This window comes from Chrysemys picta, chromosome 6, assembly GCF_011386835.1.
Source record: "Chrysemys picta bellii isolate R12L10 chromosome 6, ASM1138683v2, whole genome shotgun sequence".
In the NCBI taxonomy this organism is placed as follows: domain Eukaryota; kingdom Metazoa; phylum Chordata; order Testudines; family Emydidae; genus Chrysemys; species Chrysemys picta.
Window position 1 is genome coordinate 11,716,373 of NC_088796.1, and position 21,106 is coordinate 11,737,478.

Sequence of the window (21,106 nt, forward strand, 5' to 3'; positions counted from 1 at the left end):
AAGCTTTCGTGGGCTACAGCCCACTTCTTCGGATGCATAGACTATGCTGTAGCCCACGAAAGCTGATGCTCCAGTAAATTTGTTAGTCTCTAAGGTGCCACAAGTACTCCTGTTCTTATTGTCTTTTTTAGTTACATTAAGTGTAAATCCAGAAGGACCGCATTGACTTCAGTGGAGATCTTCCCAATTTATACCAGCTCATGTTCTGTGAATGGATGCAGGTAATGTTTTACTCTTAATTAGCCCACTCCAATCCCATGCTGTGTCAGGCTCTCAAGTGGTCACCTGGCAGTTTCATGTTAATTTCTCTTTAAAAAAAAAAAAAAAAAAAAAAAAGTTTGACAGATCAGAGTTCCTGTCTCCTGCCAATGCCATTTTCATTTGGTTTTAGGTAACTGAAAGTATAAGGATTTTTGGAGGAAAGGGACTGGAGAGGCAGCACATTTTCCAGTCGCTCCGGAAAATCCCTCTGCTTTGAAATAATGCATGAGCTACTTGTCTATTAATATGGCGTAACTAACTTAAAAAAAATTAACACAAGACTCCTGCAATCAGATCTATGCTGGCTTCTGTGAGGCTCCCCACAGGCATGTCAGGGTCTCATTTGTACTTTTGAGATCCTTTTGTTGTTTTGTATTCCAGCATATATAGCATACCAGGTCTATATTCCCTTCTGCCTTGATAGAACCCTTTGAGTTGTGACTACGTTTGCCCGAACTGAGCTCTGCTGAGCTTGGGGCCTTGTAGTTGTTGTTGTTAGTTGATGGTACGTTTCAGAAGCCTGAATCCTTTTGTTTACAGCCTCACTCTATGTTTTATTAAGGTTCAGTGCACCGAGAAGTCCTCCCACTGAACAGAGTGCATCAAGCCCCTGTTTATTGATATATGATAGGCCATAAAGCCATCATGACATAGGCTTTAGGAGAGTGATTCCAGCCTGCCAGAATCTCAGAGGAGGCTGATGGAAATTTTACTTTGCTTTGATTGTGTGCTTCAAGTGGCCAATTTTCAGCTGTCCCTTTGGGAGAAGAAAGGACAACACTACTCTGTCTCAACTTTAAGAATTGGTAGGAGCCAGGTTTATTTATGCCTTTGTTGACCTTGGAGATCTCTGTTTTCTCTTTCTTTAGAAGTGTCCCCCCTCACTCCTGTCATCCAATAAGATTTTGTCATACATAGTAGCTTTATATGATGGAGAAACCCAGACCAAGATTTTTGAAAGTGACTAGTAATTTTGGAGCATAAGCTTTCGTGGACTACAGCCCACTTCTTGATATGCATAGTAATTTTGGGTGGCTCCATTTTTGGATGCCCAATTTAAGAAACCAAAAAAGGGCCTTATTTTCAGAAGGCAGCTGCTCTGCACATTCTGAAAATCATGCCTCACATTGGGCACCAAAAATTGAGGGCATCCAAAGTCACTGGTCCCTTCTAAAACCCTCAAGGTAACATTTAACCAGGAACCTAAGTCCCATTTTCAAAAGTGACTTGAGCATGTAGGAGTGGGATCCCACTGACTTTCAAGGAGGCTTTTGCTCCTGAGTGCCGAACTGACTTTTAAAAATAAGACTTTAGACTAATTTTCTAGGGGGAGTCAGGGATGGCTGTGAGATAACAGCAAGCACTTTCCAAGACCCTGATTCTAAATTACATCATCCATTTATGAAAAGCTTCCACACTCCCTGTCCTAAAAACAGTGTAACAAAGGACAGAATATCCCCAGCGCTAACTCTGATATGTCACGGTGGATGCCAGTCCCCACAGACGCTCCCGATGTTATTAATTTTTAAAACAAACTTGCTGATTGAGGTTCTGACTGCCTTTAAATTGTCTCTACAAGGAGACTGTGTACTAATTAACCCACGAAACAATCAATGATGTACCTTTTTCAAGTTTCAGGGTGATTAGAATATGAAAATGAAGAGCACAATGGTGCAGATGTTTTAAAATCACAGCAGACAGCAATTAGTGACATGGGAACCAGCTGCTTATCTCTCCAGATAAAGCCTCTTAATAGGGAATTACACTTGAGGAGCCATTACACAGATGGATCTGCGAATGATTTAAAGAGGGGGCGTTATAGTATTAACTTTGATTTGTAGCCAGGGTCTTGACAAGCTTTATGCTTGCTACCTCTGGAAGAAGGTGCATTTGGAAAAGGGGGCTCCTTACATATTAGCAGTCAAGTTTTCTTTGAGTGTTTTTTTTTAACTTATATCAATTTTTTAACCTATATTATCTTTACTAAGGGCTCGCTTTTGACCAGTTGGTTACTGGGATCTCTTCTTGCTCTTATTGTTCCTGCTCTGGGACAGTAAGTGGTGCATGGATTGAAGGGGGAGGTTTTGAAAGGGGAATGATTTTTAAAAAGTGTGAGGTATTCAGTAATTAAATGTCAATGTTTCCTATGGACCAGATTCTGTCACCCTTAATGCTGACAGAGTACATCACCCTCGTGGGTTGGCAGAATCCGGCCCTTTCTTTTAAGCAGTTAGCTTGTGGCTTGGGACTGCATGCCACCATAAAGGCGTAAAAGGGGGTGATAAATTCCATATGCACCTGTGTAAGCTACCCAGATCGGAGTGTGCAGCGGTAAATGGGCAGCATAGAATCATAGAATATCAAGGTTGGAAGGGACCTCAGGAGTCATCTAGTCCAACCCTCTGCTCAAAGCAGGACCAATCCCCAACAAATCATCCAGCCAGGGCTTTTTCAAGTCTGACCTTAAAAATCTCTAAGGAAGGAGATTCCACCACCTCCCTAGGTAACCCATTCCAGTGCTTCACTACCCTCTTAGCGAAAAAGTTTTTCCTAATATCCAACCTAAACCTCCCCCATTGCAACTTGAGACCATTACTCCTTGTTCTGTCATCTGCTACCATTGAGAACAGTCTAGGATCCATCTTCTTTGGAACCCCCTTTTAGGTAGTTGAAAGCAGCTATCAAATCCCCCCTCATTCTTCTCTTCTGCAGACTAAACAAGCCCACTTCCCTCAGCCTCTCCTCATAAGTCATGTGCTTCAGCCCCCTAATCATTTTTGTTGCCCTCCGCTGGACTCTTTCCAATTTTTCCACATCCTTCTTGTAGTGTGGACAGAACTGGACAGAGTACTCCAGATGAGGCCTCACCAACGCCGAATAGAGGGGAATGATCACGTCCCTCGATTTGCTGGCAATGCCCCTACTTATATAGCCCAAAATGCCGTTAGCCTTCTTGGCAACAAGGGCACACTGTTCATATCCAGTTTCTCGTCCACTGTAACCCCTAAGTCATTTTCTGCAGAACTGCTGCCTAGCCATTCAGTCCCTATTCTGTAGCAGTGCATGGGATTCTTCCATTCTAAGTGCAGGTCTCTGCACTTGTCCTCATCAGATTTCTTTTGGCCCAATCCTCTAATTTGTCTAGGTCCCTCTGTAGCCTATCCCTACCCTCCAGTGTATCTACCACTCCTCCCAGTTTAGTATCATCTGCAAACTTGCTGAAGGTGCATCCTCCAGATCATGCATGGAGCAAGTTGGAAGTGGGTGCTCCACCTCCCTTATTCTCTGGGCAGGTCAGCTGAGCTGGCGCTGGGTGTGTTGTCACTTGCAGCTGACACAGGTCTATGCAGGATTGCCAACCCTGTGTTAAAAAATCGTGAGTCAGGCTTCAAAAATCATGAGATTAGATTACAAATCAGGAGACTTTTTAAAAAATAGACTACTTTGGGGTTCATTTCAGTTTTGTCCTCTGCATTCTAAGCTTTTGGGGGGCACTTATGCTACATTTTCCCATCTTGTCTATGTAGCCATGAGGACTAGGAACTTACTGTTTTAAAAATTAAAACTGAGATTTTCATATAGTCACACCCATCCAGGAGCTAGGGCTTTTAGAGTGTCTCCAAATATCACGACACGTGTGCTAAAATCGTGGGAGTTGACAACACTGCGAGAGTAAATTCCTACCCCCTCCTCCCTCAAGAAAGGATGGCAGGCAACGTGTTTCAGAATTGCTGGATAGGGAAGGAGTTCTCACATTGCTGTGATTTGGGGCCTCATGAAGAGCAAAATGCAAACACGGGCAGGCCCGGCTGATGAAATTATACAGATAGACCAAAAGCTAAATACGAATAAATCTTCCATTCCCATGAATGGGCCAGATTCTGCTCTCAGTGCTACTGACATAGCTACAATTAACTCTGCTGAAGCCAACAGCCAAGCTGCGGTATATTATGTACTGGCAGTTGTACAAAGAAATGGATTCCATAAAATGCAATGAGAAATGGTCATCAGCTGTTGTCTGGAGAGCCCTGTTCACAGTCACCCCCACTGAAAGCTCCAGTCCCCAGGGCTATCTTGACTGTGGGGAGAGGGAGGGGGATTGTTGTGGGGTTTTTTGTTTGTTTTTTGTTGTTGCTCTGTCTTTGTTCACAATGCCCTTTGATTGTGGTGCTCACCCAGCAGGGGAAACTGAAGCTGAAACATTAGGGACAATGGGATCAGGGGGTGATCCAGATGGATACACTGGGAACAAAATACACTTAACTGCATTACTTTCAGCTAGCTGATTTGCCAGTTCTTTTAAGTAAACAGTGCCCACGTATCAATTGCAGCAAGTCAAATTCGACCTGCTGCAGGCCACCTGATCTCTGGTTGCCATGCTGGAGTAGCGTATGCTGAAGAATTCTTTTCGGGTGACATGCGTGTGTCGGGGGAAAGTTCATAGTAAATGATACTGGAAGAAGCTACATTAAGAGACCCAGTGGGCTGTTGCATGTTTGGGCGAATACATAGTTTTGATAGAATGCATGGATGGCACAGGCCTGCAAACCCTTCCACAAGGGCTTAACTTTTGAAGTCCTGTTGAAATCATGGTGGCTATTTTGTGCTTAAAGTAGAGCACGTGATTAAACAGTTGCGGGACTGGTACCTTAGATGTCACATGTATCTCTTTTCATGCATTTCAATATAAATCTTGTACTTCTCTGTGGTATTGTAGCAACAGCAGGGCTATCGTTAGAGATCTGTTGGTCGTTTCCAGGTCAGCCTCCGCTCTGGGAGACAAGGTGATCGGAGCGGAGGGGTAACTGGCTATGTCTAAACTACACCAATGTGTGAATTGCAGAGTGCACCAGAGTGTTGCTATCTAACTGCCCCATGTGGACGCTGCTGGCGGGAGCAGAAAGGTACCTCGTTTGCTTTAATATAGACCTTTTAGTTTGCATCAGCAGTGTCCACACAGGGCAGTTAGAGTGCAACACTTTGGGGTGCTCCGCAATTCACACCCCTGTGTAGACCATATTGCAGCTCAGTGTAGACCGGGGTTCTCAAACTGGGGGTCGGGACCCTTCAGAGGGTCATGAGGTTATTACATGGCGGGTCGCGAGCTGTCAGCCTCCTCCCCAAACCCTGCTTCACCTCCAGCATTTGTAATTGTGTTAAATATACAAAAAAGTGTTTTTAATTTGTAAGGGGGGGTCACACTCAGAGGCTTGCTGTGTGAAAGGGGTCACCAGTGCAAAAGTTTGAGAACCACTGGTGTGGACAAGCCCTGAGTCACAACAATTCAGCTGATTTGCATTTGGCATCCAAGTTGTCCGTCCTCAAATTATTATTACTATTTTTAGCCCTGAACTAAATATTTTTGCCTCTTTTAAGCTAAAGGTGGGGGGCATTAGCAGCATGTGATTTTTTTTTTTTTTCTGACTGCTATAACCCTTACTTTTCAAATGAAATTTCTCATGGCATTGAGTTTCACAACTCAGCCTTTTGGGAGGAACTTTAGGGTTACTTTGATGACAGCCATAGGGCTAGGTGCTCCACTGAAGTAAAGTGCTACATCTTCATGGATGATTCATAGATTCATAGATTCTAGGACTGGAAGGGACCTCGAGAGGTCATTGAGTCCAGTCCCCTGCCCGCATGGCAGGACCAAATACTGTCTAGACCATCCCTGATAGACATTTATCTAACCTACTCTTAAATATCTCCAGAGATGGAGATTCCACAACCTCCCTAGGCAATTTATTCCAGTGTTTAACCACCCTGACAGTTAGGAACTTTTTCCTAATGTCCAACCTAGACCTCCCTTGAACAGTGGAGTGAGAGTGGAACAATGCCATCAGAGCCCTGTAATTTCTAGTTTTGGGGGAGAGGGGTTAAGTGAGAGATCATTATTATTTTGGGATCTTTGGGGCATCGATTGTGTACTCCTGTGTTTGTACAGCACCCAGCATGACCCCGATATGGAGCTTTCTGGTTGCCACGGCAATGTATATGTGCGAATAATGTAAATATTAATGAAAAACAAGAATCACACCGGGTAGCCCTCTCAGTGTGGTAGCTGCTTTATAGACTGAGGTGAAAGCAAGAGGTATAATCCTGGTCTGACTGAAGTCGATAGCAAACCTTCTGCTAAGAAAGCCTGCTGCTAGACTGCTTGATAAAGTGCGATGTATTTCCCCTTCCATGTCCCACAGTCTCACTGTGAAAGCCAGGATAAGGAAAGATTGCACCCCCATGTCTGCTCCAAGGAGAGTAGGGAGGGATTGATGGTCTGCAGTTGTGCCTGGACCTTCACTGGAGCCAATCTTGCCCCCTGGCTCGTCACACTGCACACCATAAGAACCAGGCACAATCTGGTCTGGAAGCTGAGCCGGCTGAAGCATCAGGGGGTCAATGAAGTTGAATATGCATCTCGTGAGCTTGATCATTATTTTAAAAAATAATAATTGTACACTAAATACAGTATTTCAATGCCCTCCTTTTTCAGTGGCCAAAGGGGATGGAGGCGGGTGGCTACATTTTGATAGGTCTGGCTGAAGAAGGATATCAAATTCACAACCCTGGAAACTGAACTCCTCCATGTAAACAAGCAGATTGTGTCATCCTAGAACCCCCCCTTTACTTCCTGCTCCATGTGATTCAGCACTGAACTAGAGGGGGCTGCTTGTAGAACGAGGGGCTAGTTCATTCCTCAGGATCTGTTTACTGCTTCTTGGGCTCTGGGAATAGGCTAAGAAGAAGGGTGCACAAACCCAAACACCTGCAATTTACAACAGCTGCACATTTTGTTTTCTCACTTTACTTTTCCTGGGAACCCTTTCCTTTCCTAAGCATGCTCAGCCCACGTGCACAAGTGCTGAACAAGCCACAGAATTGAAGAATCTCCAGTTACTCCTTGAGACAGTGCACCAGAATAGCTTAATTATTATGGTATATTCCAACAAGGCCACATGCCTGACTTTTACATACACACACTAAGGATCTATCACCACCCACTTGCCAATAATATGCATGTTTACAGGTCTCTAAACATAAACCCTGAACCTGGTGGTTCAGCACCTTTAAACATAAGAACATACAAATGGCCATACTGGGTTAGACCAGTGGTCCATCTAGACCAGTATTCTCTCTTCCAACAGTGGCTTGGGACAGATGCTTCAGAGGAAAGGAACAGAGGAGGGCAATTATCGAGTGATCCATCCCCCGTTGTCCACTCTCAGCTTCTGGCAGTCAGAGGCTTAGAGGCATCCAGAGCATTGTGTTGTGTCCCTGACCTTGCCGAATAAGCATTGATGGTCCTATTCGCCATGAATTCATCTAATTCTTTTTTGAACCCTGTTATACTTTGGCCTTCACAACATCTCCTGGTGATGAGTTCCACAACTTGACTGTGTGTTGTGTGAAGAAGCACTTCCTTGTGTTTGTTTTAAACCTGCTGCCTATTAATTTCATTGGATGACCCCACGTTATGGTGTTGTGTAAAGGGGTACATAACTTTTCCTTACTCACTTTTGCCACACCTTTCATGTTTTTATAGACCTCGATCATATCCCCCACCCCCTTAGTTGTTTTTTTTCTAAGCTGAACAGTCCCAATCTTTTGAATCTCTCCTCATATGGAAACTTATCATTTATTTGGTATTCACAGTCTAATTACAATCACAGCTTACTACTGAAGAGTAGCTTGCGATACTATATGTATGAAACACGTTTCACAGCTTGACATAGAGCGTCACAAAAATGGATAGGAAATCATCATAAAACCAACAAATGATTACAGGGGAGCAAGAGGCTAGAAGTGGTCAATACATGAAAGTGAAGTGGGTTTGTTTTGTTTGAAGGGGCTTTTGAAAATGTTATGTCTGAAACATACGTAATTTCTTCATCTGAAGAAATTCCACTGAGAATCAATGTGGACTTTCATTTGCTCTGCGCTAGTCTTCAACATAACTGTGCCCTTAATGTTATCCCTGAAGTTTGAAGGGATATTGTCAGATTAAAAATCATATTGAAAATATTGCTTACCTACATTGCAAATTACAGTTCATTAAATTGGAAAGAGATGTTAAAAACTAATTTGGGTCCTGATCCTACCTTCCTGTAGTCACATGAGTAGTCCAGTTGGGCCTACTCACATATATAAAGCTAAGCATTAGCACCATGCTGCAATTTTTGAGCTGCGAACACCGGATCTGATTCTGTAACCTTCTCTTACACTGATGGACTGCCCACAAAGGCAATGGTTACTCAACATGAGACCAGGTTGCAAAATCAGACCATTTACAAGGGAAGGTTTTGCTTGTGTTAAAAGTGTGCAAACACACACACACACAAACTCCCTATGTATATCCTTAGTCATTTAAAAGTGTATGGAAATATTTCTCTTGGTCTTAAGGTTGCAAAAAGCTGCATTTACAACTCATAAATATGTGGTCAAGTTTCACCTATGTCCTTTTGAAGGAGACTTTACAAAGTATCTGAGAACTTAAGAGAAGATCATTTAAGAGAAGTTGTCCTTCAACGTGCAAGTGTATAAGATCTTTACATTAAGATTTATGATGGGCCCAATAAACACACTTTTTTTTTTCATTTTCTTCTGCTTTGCAGGTTTATGACCGGCCCCCAAAGCATTCTGCTCTGCACTATGACCCAGGCCTCCAACAGGACTTCACCAGTGACACCTTAAAATCAAAGCACCAGCAAAAAAGCAGCAACCAGCACCATCTTGACTGGTCCGCAAGCTCTGACACAGGATCTGCTTCTCAAAGTTGCTTCCTCAATACAGAATCCAGCCGAGAAGCAGCTAGTGCCACCAAGGTTTCTGCTCAAGAGCCAGTTGTTTCTTTCAGCAAGCCTCAAACAAAGAAATCTGGTGCAGGAAACACATGGAGTCAGTTGTCAACCAATAATAAAGAGCTGGCTGTATGCAGTGCAGTTCCAGCGCCAAATAACCTCACTGCAGCATCCCAGCCTAGCAATCCTTCCGAGTGCAATGGGCTTTCGCCTCTAGTGGATAAAGAGGGAGGAGGCCAAATGGAGATCCCTGACCAACCCACTGGGAACACCAAGAAGAAATCCAGCAAAAAAGACTTAATAAATCACACCATCCAAAACACAGATGTAGAATGGGTGAAAAATGCTCAAAAAGCATTTGAGAGCAAAACCCATGACAGCATGGAAAGGAAAAAGGAATCTTATTCAACGGACAAAATGGTAGACGCATCGCCCTCGAGGCAGAACCCAAGTTCTGCCAATGGTTCTGAGAGTGACACCAGTCACGTACGAATTACTATCCCAATAAAGACTCCGACAGCAGATATGTCTGGCCACAAAAGGAAAAAAAGGCAATCTGCAAAATCTTCAGCAGATAAAACTCTCCAGGAAAAAAGCCTACCTTCTGGACTTCCCATGAGCAGTGAAGTAGCAAACAGGACTAGTTCACAACTGGAGGCAAGCAAAAAAGATCTTCGAGCCATAAAGCAAGGGAAAGCTCCTGAGAATGAGTCCCCATTGACAGCTATTGAGAGCAGTGGGGTCACTGACAAAGCTCCCCCAAACAGTGCAAGTAGGCTCAGAAAATCTGCACCTGCAACTTCCATGTCCGCTCCTAACAATCTTTCTGCATCTAGTAAATTGCCACATGTCCAGCACCCAAAACTTGCAGCAAAACGGAGATGGACCTGCAGCAAACCTAAAAACATGCTTCAAGAAACCTCCGTGGCTACATCCGAGAAGCTGATGATAGAGCCTCCGTCAGCCTATCCCATCACTCCATCTAGCCCTCTGTATACCAATACAGACAGTCTTACGGTGATTACGCCCATCAAGAAAAAAAGAGGACGACCAAAGAAACAGCCTTTGCTCACTGTCGAAACCATCCACGAGGGAACCTCCACCAGCCCGGTCAGTCCAATCAATCGAGAATTTCCAGGCACAAAGAAAAGGAAGAGGAGACGGAACCTGGCTAAGCTGGCCCAGATGGTCCCAGGGGAGGACAAATCCATCAGTGAACTGAAGTTTCACAAAAAGGTCGGCAAGCTGGGCGTATTGGATAAGAAGACCATCAAGACCATCAACAAGATGAAGACCCTCAAGAGGAAGAATATTCTGAATCAGATCTTGTCCTGCTCCAGCAACATAGCTTTGAAAACAAAAGCCCAGCCACCGTCCAGCGCAGGGGCTTCGACCATCGATGCCAGACTAGGGAAGCAAATAAATGTCAGCAAGAGGGGGACTATCTACATTGGCAAAAAACGGGGCAGGAAGCCAAGAGCAGAGTTGCAGCCCTCTCCAGAAGAACCTAAGACAGCCATCAAGCACTCAAGGCCTGTTTCGAGCCAGCCAGAAAACCCAGCAGTGCCTTCCAACTTGCAGTCACTTGTGGCATTGTCACCAGCAGCTATTCATCCGCTTTCAACACAGTTAGTGGGGTCTAATGGCAACCTTAGCCCTGCAAGCACTGAAACAAATTTTTCAGAGTTAAAAACTATGCCAAATCTTCAACCCATCAGTGCTCTTCCTACAAAAACCCAGAAAGGAATGCACAGTGGAACTTGGAAGCTGTCTCCACCCAGGTTAATGGCTAACTCACCTTCCCATCTCTGTGAAATAGGTTCTCTGAAAGAAGTCACGCTGTCACCAGTGAGTGAGTCTCACAGCGAGGAAACCATACCAAGCGACAGTGGAATAGGTACAGACAATAACAGCACTTCTGACCAAGCAGAAAAAAGCTCAGAATCCCGCAGGAGGTACTCTTTTGATTTCTGTACCCTGGACAATCCAGAGGCCATACCATCTGACACCAGCACAAAGAACAGGCATGGTCACCGGCAGAAGCATCTCATTGTTGATAACTTTCTCGCTCACGAGAGCATTAAAAAGCCAAAGCACAAGAGGAAAAGGAAAAGCCTGCAGAACAGAGATGACCTCCAGTTTCTTGCAGACCTCGAGGAGCTCATCAACAAGTTTCAAGTGTTCAGGATTTCCCATCGAAGCTACACATTTTACCACGAAAATCCATATCCTAGCATTTTCAGGATTAATTTTGATCACTATTACCCTGTGCCATATATCCAGTATGACCCATTGCTCTATCTTCGCAGGACCTCTGACATGAAGTCTAAGAAGAAGCGTGGTAGACCTGCCAAAACCAATGACACCATGACAAAGGTGCCTTTTTTACAAGGGTTCGGTTACCCTATTCCCAGTGGGAGTTACTATGCACCCTATGGAATGCCTTACACATCAATGCCTATGATGAATCTTGGTTACTACGGTCAGTATCCAGCTCCTTTGTACCTGTCCCACACACTTGGAGCAGCTTCCCCATTTATGAGGCCCGCAGTGCCCCCACCCCAGTTCCATTCAAGCTCTCATATGAAGATGTCCACCACTGCCAAGCATAAAGCCAAACATGGAGTGCACCTGCAGACGCCTGTGGGAATGAGCCTTGGAGACATGCAGTCCTCCTTGGCGCCTCCAAAGGTTGGAGGAACAAGCGTTTCTAGTGGCCGACTTCACAAAAGAAAACACAAACATAAGCACAAGCATAAGGATGAGCGGATATTGGGGGCACATGAAGATCTGAGTGGTCTTTTTGCTAGCAAGTCCACCGGCTTCTCCAGCCATGCGATCAGCGAAAGGCTAAGTGGCTCAGACAAAGACCTTTCCTTGCTCAATGAGAAAAGCAAGCATAAGGAGAAACAGAAGCACCAGCATTGTGAAACGGGACACAAAGGCTCAAAAAGTAACTTTGAAGTGGATACACTGTCTACATTATCGCTTTCTGATGCCCAGCAGTGGACGCAGAGCAAAGATAAAAGTGACTCGAGCAATGATCCCATTGACTCTTGCACAAAGAGATACTCGGGTAACACTGAGAGTAGTGCAAGGTCAGAGTCCCTGGACATGTTTGGTGAAATCAGTTCCTCCATCGAAAAGCGGGACAATGATGCAAGTGGGAATAAAAGAAGAAGCTTTGAAGGGTTTGGAACTTACAGGGAAAAGGACATTCAATCTTTCAGGATGAATAGGAAGGACAGAAGTACCTATGATTCTTCAGCCTCTTCAGGTAAGCCCTGAATTTCTAACCTGAACAAAAAGGAGCTTGGCATTCTCAACTGTTATGTTCCTTTTTAAAAGCTAGTCACTTATTTCTCTGTCATTATATAATTAAACCCCCATGATTATCCAAACTTTGGATTGTTGGGGAGTTGGCAAGAATGTTGGCTAGATCTAAAGCCAAAACCTTTTAAAGACAGTTTGTTATTGCATAGCATTTTTATAAATATTTTCTCTATTTCTCACCTATTTATCCTTGCTTCTTATCTTTCCATTGAAAATCTCTTGGGCACTGGATTCTACAGCAGTCACTACTATAGGTAATTGCTGGCAAGGGGAGCACTGCAAACTTTCCTATTGATGGAATCCAGTACCTCTCACCACAGTGAATTGAGTCTTTGCTTGCACAGCCCTTGGAAGTAGAGCCATCATATTAAAGAAAGATTTTCTCCTATGGCATGGAGGGCCTACAAAAGATGCCTGTTGATCACTAGTCTTAGTCCCATTAGGTGTGATGAGAGTTAAATGGTAGTTGTGGGACACTGAGCCATCCCCACTAGTTGTGTGTTGTAGTGCCAATCAGGAGACCCAGGAATCCCGGCGATAGGCTGTTTTTGGATGGATAAACAGGCAGAGATCCCAGTTAGAATCCTAGTCTAATTCTCTCACTTTCTGGTCAGCAGGAGTCATGCAGAGTCATGCACTTCAGACCGGGGTGGTAGGAGGGGGAGCCTGGTGTCACTGAAGCAATAAGACCTAGATGATTAAGGAGCAAGGTTGATTGATTTTTAGCACTTATAACTTAGAAGGTAAGGTGGGTAGGTGGGACTGGGAGGAAGGAGGAGACTTGAAATTCCATTTGGAGGTTCAGGGCTTCTCTTCCCCACACACTGGAACCTTGTCTGCAGACAGAATTGGACTTTGCATTATAAAGCTGCCTTCCTGGTAATGACACAGAGACGGGTGTTTTGCTGCAACATAAACAACTTTGGCTTGGGAGGAGGCCCAGAGCTCCTGCACCATCAGATATCCCATTGCTCTCTCATAAAGCACATTTCACTCTTGGGTTCTGGAGGAACGGGCACCTTATTGGAATGGCCAGGTTTGGAGGAGATTCAGAGCTGGATTCTGATGCGCTAGAAAGGCACATGAAATTTGGATCATTCCTGGCCTCGAAAATGAAGGGGCAGAATCACTGTTGGGGAAGGCACTGGGAAGCAATATAAAATTTATGCAGCCTGCCCATATGAGATTCTTAGGCTTTTGATTAAGAGCCAAATACTGCTCATGTTTAAGTTAACTGGATTACTCCATTTTCTTCACTGTGACTAGGATCTGGCTGTAAGTAAAGAACAGCAAAGTTTTAAATGGAAGAGTTACTAGGTAAAGTACATATAACTAATATTCTTCCTGCCCTCCCCCTGGTGTACTAGGCAAATAGACACAGTTTGACCAGTCTGTAATCTTTAGTCAACAGAAAACCAACCAGCAGTTTGGAAATATATCCATAAAAATGGCTACATGGACAAACACCAATTGTAATAAATGTGTGACATACAGAAATGCTGGAATGAGACTGAATTTATTTCCTGGTCATAGGCAACCAACATGAATGAGTCAGTTACAAAAGGTTAATACCCCTGTCATAGGGTGAGGTCATTATCCATGGACTGCAGTGGCTTCTTTTACAATGATGATGTCATGTCCTAATGCATAAGGATTCAGAGCCCCCATCATTTTTATCCTGAGTACATGCTGGACATTACTGATTTCCCAATATGGGAGCAGTTGCATTTGTAGGCACTTTCATTTTCATGAACCAGAAGAACTGCTCAATCTTAATTTTCCAAGCTAATCCATTTAATATATGAAAAGAACATTCTCAAGAGGAAAAAAAAACTAAAATAACTAAGGACACTTTGAAACTGAGCCCTAAAATCCCCCTACATTTCCAACCAAACTGACTTTTAGTTCAGCTGAGGGTAGAATTGTTTGTTAATAAAAAGCCTGATTCATTTTGTTTTCCCTTGGTGCATTATTGATGTCAATACAGAATAAGATGAAGTGGTTAGACCTGCAGTTTCTGCTTCACTAGACTCACTGTTCCAACTTTTAAAAATGGGTTTATATTTAAACCGTAGAATTTCTTACTTTCATGACTGCTAATAGGTGTTGTTCCCGCATGACCTAATCCATCAAGTTGCAGACTATGAACTGTTTTCTTCATTGTCAAAGTATTATTTAGATGGAAAAATCATCCACATTTAGGTAACCAGAGCCAGCTAACCAGAGCCATAACTTGCACTACAAGAGGAAAAATATTAAAACTAAAGAGCTCTGCCAAGAAAGGTCTGGAGCCAAGACTGCTCATTAAAGTCCAAGAACATCTGTCCGCTTATGATTTTCTAAGATCTCAATGCAACCTTGTTTTTTTGCCTTTCCCCTTCACTGATATTCTCAGTTGCAGTCTGCTCTTGAAATTGTCCACAGCTATTAACTGGTGTCCACTGAGGACGGATTAAACTTTTCCATGATAACCTTGACCTTCTTTCTCCTAATTCACCTTGTATTTCATGGAACTGAGTGCCAGAAAAGCACTGTGAAATATGTAGTCCTCCAGCTGGAGGCTGTTCCGTAGCTGTGATAGTTCTCATCAGGCAGTTTTAGTCTCCCACTATTTACATATAATATATAATAATGATAAAGAAAGGCTTCCTGAATATTCAGACTAAATTTTAATGCAGATTCACAACAGACTTTCAGGTCAGCGTTGTCCTATCCTGGTAAATCTCATTGCATGGTGTTTCAGTCACATGTCCTCAGCAGTATACGTGCACTGTTTATATCTCCAGGTTCCTCTTTACTATATGCTGCTGGAGGTAAAATATGCAACTAAAAGTATGCAGTGGAAGGAGATAGCCGTGATAAAAGTCAGGAGAGAACCACTTAAGGCTATCGAGTGCCCATATGCTCCTAACAGTTTGCAGTGTAATGTGCTGCTGGAAGTGCCATTTCATTTAAAAAAAAAAATCATTATTTGTATTCCAGTAGTACCTGAAGGCCCCAGTAGAGATCAGAACCCCACTGGGGTACGAATCGGTCACACACAGAGCAAGAGACAGTCCCTGCCCTGAAGAGCTTGCAATCTCAGTAGACAAAAGGATCAAAGAATCATGATCCCCATTTTACAGATAAGAAAGAGAGATATTCAGTGATTTGTATCACATGGGGGTAGAATGAGGGAAGTATAATAGCAGTTCCTTCCCTCTCTCCCATAAGTACTGTGACGGTAAATACATTAAAGCTTATGAAGTCCATAGCTACTCTGGCCATGGAGGTCCTATAAGTACCATAGCTAGATGCTATCTGATTAAATATAGGTTGTGAGTATAATGGAGACAGCAGCAACGACTGATAACCAAAAAGCTACTCTGTACAGTACTATATTTCTGTGTATCCCTTTCCTGAGACTGATCACGATCTAGGGGTTATTTTATGCTTAGATTATCTCTGCAGGTCTTTGTAATTGAAGATTACACAGGAAGAGATTATCTAGCACGCATATCAGACATCCTGGCTCAAACATCAGCTAATAAGGACATGGTTTTCATCAGATACCATGTGGGTACTATGCACAGTCAATTTACAGGAGTATAAAGTTAATCATATGCAGCTATTAAGAAAGGTAGTAATCATCAATCTCCAAGTGTCAGGTATTTAGCATGATGAACATGCCTTATAAATTAATACTTAACTCACCTACACAATATCCTGTAGTCCCATCCTCCACCACTCCACATGGCACCAGTTTAACTCAAATGTTCAGTGGAATCAGTATCTCCTTTAGATCACAGATGGGAAGCGCGAACAGATGAAGCTAAGGGAACCAGCAAAGAGGTCAAACCAAGCTCTAGGTATCAGCCAATGTCTGCTAGGACATACACGAGATCTGTCTGTCTGTTTAGCTTTTTAACGGTTAGCCACAAATATGACAAAGGGAGAGTAGGAGAAATATTGGGCTAAGGCTCTAGAACAAGTGATACAGTGAAATGGATGTGTAACCAGAGGGATAGCTCAGTGGTTTGAGCATTGGCCTGCTAAACCCAGGGTTGTGAGTTCAATCCTTGAGGGGGCCATTTAGGGATCTGGGACAAAAATCTGTATGGGGATTGGTCCCCCTTTGAGCAGGGGTTGGACTAGATGACCTCCTGAGGTCCCTTCCAGCCCTGATATTCTACTGCTGATACAGTATGTACTGCTTTAGAGGCAATCCTGCAAACACACAAGTGAGTAGCTTAACTCTCTTGAGTAGTTCTGTTTTAATCAACAGGACTTCTCTCATCATTAAAGTTACCCTCAGGCCTAAGTGTTTGTAGGAATGGGCCATCTACACAGCACAGAATAAATCTCTGGAAATCCTCACCAAATATTGTTGCCTGATGAAAAACAAGACTTGATTTGCACATAAACAAGCATGGCAAACTGTTGGCAACGTCAAAACCTGTTTTGTTTTGTTTTTTGAGGGATAGCCTACACTGTTCTCTGATGCTCTCAATGGGCAGCTGGAGAGAGCTACTTTTCACTAGTGGGTAAAGCGATTCCTCTTTCTGTGTGTACAGATTTCAGAGTAGCAGCCGTGTTAGTCTGTATCCGCAAAAAAGAACAGGAGTACTTGTGGCACCTTAGAGACTAACAAATTTATTAGAGCATAAGCTTTCGTGGACTACAGCCTACACTTGTGGGCTGTAGTCCACGAAAGCTTATGCTCTAATAAATTTGTTAGTCTCTAAGGTGCCACAAGTACTCCTGTTCTTTTTGTGTGTACAGAGAATCCCATGTTAGGGATAGCCAGATAGTATTAGTCCACCCCAAATATTGCTGTGGCTTGCTGAATATTGTATTCCATGAGTAGTTTTTTGTAGTTCCCCAGTTCTAGATCTGACTGCATACTCTGCAGTGAATATGTTATTGGATGAATAGCAGCAACATTTTTTCAAAGAAGATATTTGATTAATGCTTTCTTTTTGGTGAATGTTTTCTCATTCAACCTGCTCTGGGATATCTATATGTATCTCTATGCTGATCAGATCTTATATGTATAGATGATATGTATTATTATTTATTTTTTGTATTATCAAAGCATCTAAGACCCCCAGTCGTGAACCTACATTGTGCTAGGTGATGTAAAAACACAGACCAAATTGTGTGTGTGTTTTGTTCCCTGCTCCGCCACAGACCTCCTATAAGACCTAGTCAGATTACTTAGTCCCTCTGAGCCCTATCTGTAAAATGGGGGCAGTTACACCTTTCTACCTTACAGGAGTATTGTGCAGATAAGTTCATTAAAGATTGTTAGGTGCTCAGATACTTCAGGGATGGGGCCAGATCTGTCCCTGAGATAGATACGAACATGATATCCAGGTGATCAATTTCATTTCCCATATACGTTTGACATATTAACTACCTTCACTCTGCCCACAAATCCATCTCCACTGTATCTGCTTCTCACATTCAAAGCCCTGAGCAGCTTCAAACACTAGCCATTTAAAATCAACCCATAAAGTCCGAGGTTTGCTTCTGTCCATAGGATCTGAGGGGCAGAACGGGTAATATTCAGTTACAGGTTGAAGGTTTGATATGTCATGACTCAGCAGGGCTTGCATGGGAGCTTGACCCAGGGCCATTCTTTATGTATTCATTCACCGGCATCACAGTGTCTGTCTAGGCCCCTAGATGCTTAGGGATCTCTTAAAAATGAAACTACTAACTAATTGGCTCCATGGCCTCAGAAAAGATCTCCTGGGCCTTTAGGATACATTGCTGTCTGGTTTGCTTTCTGCAGTGTTAGTTATATGCCACTGCGGAAGCAGAAAGCCATACTAGCCTGACCACGGCTCTGCTCTAGTCTGGCACTTCCTACGTAGAAGGGATGAAGAGAGAAAACGATAGGCTGACAGGAGGAATACAAAGCAACAATGAATCAATATGGATCGGTCCAAAAGGCAGCAGCCTCCGCACACCAGCTGCCTATCAGTATGAAGTTTTTGTAGGCATCGCAGCAACGGAGGGTTAAGAACATTTTAATTAACAGCTTTAGCTTGATTTACTGCAACACTAACGTTAAATAATAATTTAGAGAAAAGAGTCTTCTGTTTAGAGAGCAGACACAAATTGGCTTGACTGAGAAAGACAAACACAGAGCAATTCCCAGGTAGGTGTAGAAAGAGAGCGATCCTCGGGGAGAAGTTTGGGATTTCTGTTGCGTCTTCAAAGTGAGTCTTTACATTTAAGTAAGCATTTGAGAAGGCTGAAGAAATCTTAATAGGAATCTACAGTGTCGCTTAGTGGATGGCATGCAGCGGTTTGCCGTTTGCTTCAGCACCAAATCGGACTTAATTTGCACATAGATTAGTGCTAATTGCAAGAAACAAATGACTGACTGCAATACACCATCAACTGTTAAGCAAAGGAAGGGCTAGATGGCTCATAGGAGTTTAGTAATGAGAGATTTACGCCGTCGGGTCACTGGTTAAAAATCTGGTCTACAATAATAGTGACCGAAAGTCACTGACATCATAGTGATGCTGGAATACAACCGTAATGATGCGGTTGCATGATCAGTCAAACAAAGCCTTTATATAACTAAGTTAAATAAATAGAGAGCCAGTTTTCCTTTACATGGGGACCTGGCCAAGATGACTCATAAACTGCAGTATCTGTCATGTCTGATATCTATAAAACTGTGTGTAACTGGAGTAACTGCACTGGCCCCAGTGGAGTGATTTCTGGTTGACTTCGCTGTAAGTGATATTGAAAGCTGACCAAACCACCCTTAGACAGCACTAGAAAGCTACTGGGCACACCATGGTACATGAATCATCTATGGAACATTAAGCAGCTAGGAAGTGGAATAGCTCAGGAATTGGGAAATGGACTATTGAGGTTTTCACCTCTAGGTTAGGGTTACCATTTGTCCGGATTCCCCGGGACATGTCCATCTTTTTGAGCTAAAAATAGCGTCCGGGGGGAATTTGTAAATGTCCGGACTTCCCATGCAGAGCGCGCGCGGCTAACAGGGCAGCCGGTCGGATGGTGCCACTTACATGGGGCTCTGACAGCCAGAGAGAGATCCCCTCCTCCGCTTTCCCTGCAGCAGAGATCACTCCCTCCCTCCCTCCCTCCCTGCATTCACAGATCACCTCCGGCAGTCTGGAGCTCCTCGCCCGCTCCTCCTGCCCAGCGTGCTGGGACGAACGGCTCAGGCCGTTCCTGAGCAAGCTCACAGAGACCTTAGGCGAAGGCCAACAACAAAGGGGCCAGGGGGTCGGAGAAGGGGCAGGGAGGCTCTGGAGGGGGCAGTCAAAAGACGGGGGGGGTCGGGAGTTTGGGGGGGCTTTCTGGGGGTGGGGGTGTGGATAAGGTTTTGAGCAGTCAGGGTACAGATAGGGGGTGGGGTTCTGGGGAGCATTTGGGGGGTCTTAGGAGGGGGCAGTTAGGGGACAAGGAACAGGGAGGCTTAGGTAGGGGGTGGGGTTCTGGAGAGCAGTTAGGAGCAGGGATCCCAGGAGGGGCAGTCAGGGGACAAGGAGCAGGGGAGGGTGTTTGGGAGTTCGGGGGTGTGGCTGTCAGGTGGCAGGGGTGGGGAGAGGGATCAGAGCAGTCAGGGGACAGGGAGCAGAGGGGTTTAAATGGGTCAGGAGTTCTGGGGGGGAGGGCTGTCGGGGTGGAGAGTGGTTGAATGGGGCGTGGGAGTCCCAGGGGTCTGTCTGCGGGTGGGGGTGTGGATAAGGGTTAGGGCTGTCAGGGTACAGGAAGGGTCCTAGGGGGCCAGTTAGGATGGGGGGAGGATCTCAGGAGGGGGCAGTCAGGGGACAAGAGGCAGGGAGGCTTAGGTAGGGGGTGGAGTTCTGGGGGGCAGTTAGGGGCAGGGGTCCCAGGAGGGGGCAGTCAGGGGACAAGGAGCGGGGGGGAGGGTTGGGGGTTCTGAGGGGGGAAGTGGGAGGGGCGGGGCTAGGGCAGGATGGGGTGGGGCTAGGGCAGGACAGGGGCGGGACTAGGGCGGGGCTCCTCTCGTCCTCTTTTTTGCTTGCTGAAATATGGTAACCCTACTCTAGGTCACCAGTTCAATTCTACCCAAGGTGGCTGAGGATGGAGAGTTGTTACCATCTGGTGGTTGTTTGGTAGCCTATCTGAAGTCACGAGGTTTTACCCCAACTGCCAGGGGTTGGGAGAGTTCATCTCATGAAAGCTACAACCACACCTGTCCTCCCGGTTGGCATTCCCAGCAGAAAGACGAATAACAATGTGCATGGAGTGATACTCTTTCTTAGTTGTCTTTGGCGTGGGTAGGGAAGCTTGTCACTACATATTCTGTGGAGAAAGAGGAGATTTCTGTCATTCAGCCAAGACCATTAAATTCAGTCAGTGTCTCTTATCTCACCCACCCAAGTGCCCTCAGAAGTTTAGTCTTGTAACATCTTTCACTCCAGCAAAGTGTCTCTGCCCTCTTTGTTAAATTTTATGGGACAGTTTGTGGATCTTGCTTTGGTACAAAGCAACCAGAAAGCCAGATCAAGCCTCATCCTTTGCTTAGGATGAATCTCCAGGTGGCACAGAGCCGTCATTGTGGTTCTCTGTTGTCACCCTTCCTGGCTCCCAACACAGAGGGAGAAGGGGGCATACACAAAAGTCCCTCTGCACTCCAACTATTCTTCGGAGGCAGAACAATCCCTTGGGGCTGTGGACAGCCAGGTGCAAATTAGAGCAGCCTTTAAACTGCTGTA

The 21,106-nt window shown here is 44.5% G+C and overlaps 1 protein-coding gene across 4 annotated transcripts in view; it reads left to right on the plus strand.

Moving 5' to 3' along the window:
• The window catches only part of SETBP1 (SET binding protein 1), a 325,800-nt gene that overhangs the window by 218,397 nt on the left and 86,297 nt on the right, over nucleotides 1–21,106 (plus strand). For 2 of the 4 annotated variants that reach the window (XM_042850713.2, XM_042850714.2), the window contains 2 exons: nucleotides 8,871–12,333; nucleotides 12,629–12,643. In XM_042850713.2, the coding sequence (XP_042706647.2) occupies nucleotides 8,871–12,333; nucleotides 12,629–12,643 (3,478 nt within the window). The remainder of the gene's footprint in view (nucleotides 1–8,870; nucleotides 12,334–12,628; nucleotides 12,644–21,106) is intronic. The other 2 variants (XM_024103393.3, XM_065549948.1) reach the window with 1 other exon arrangement.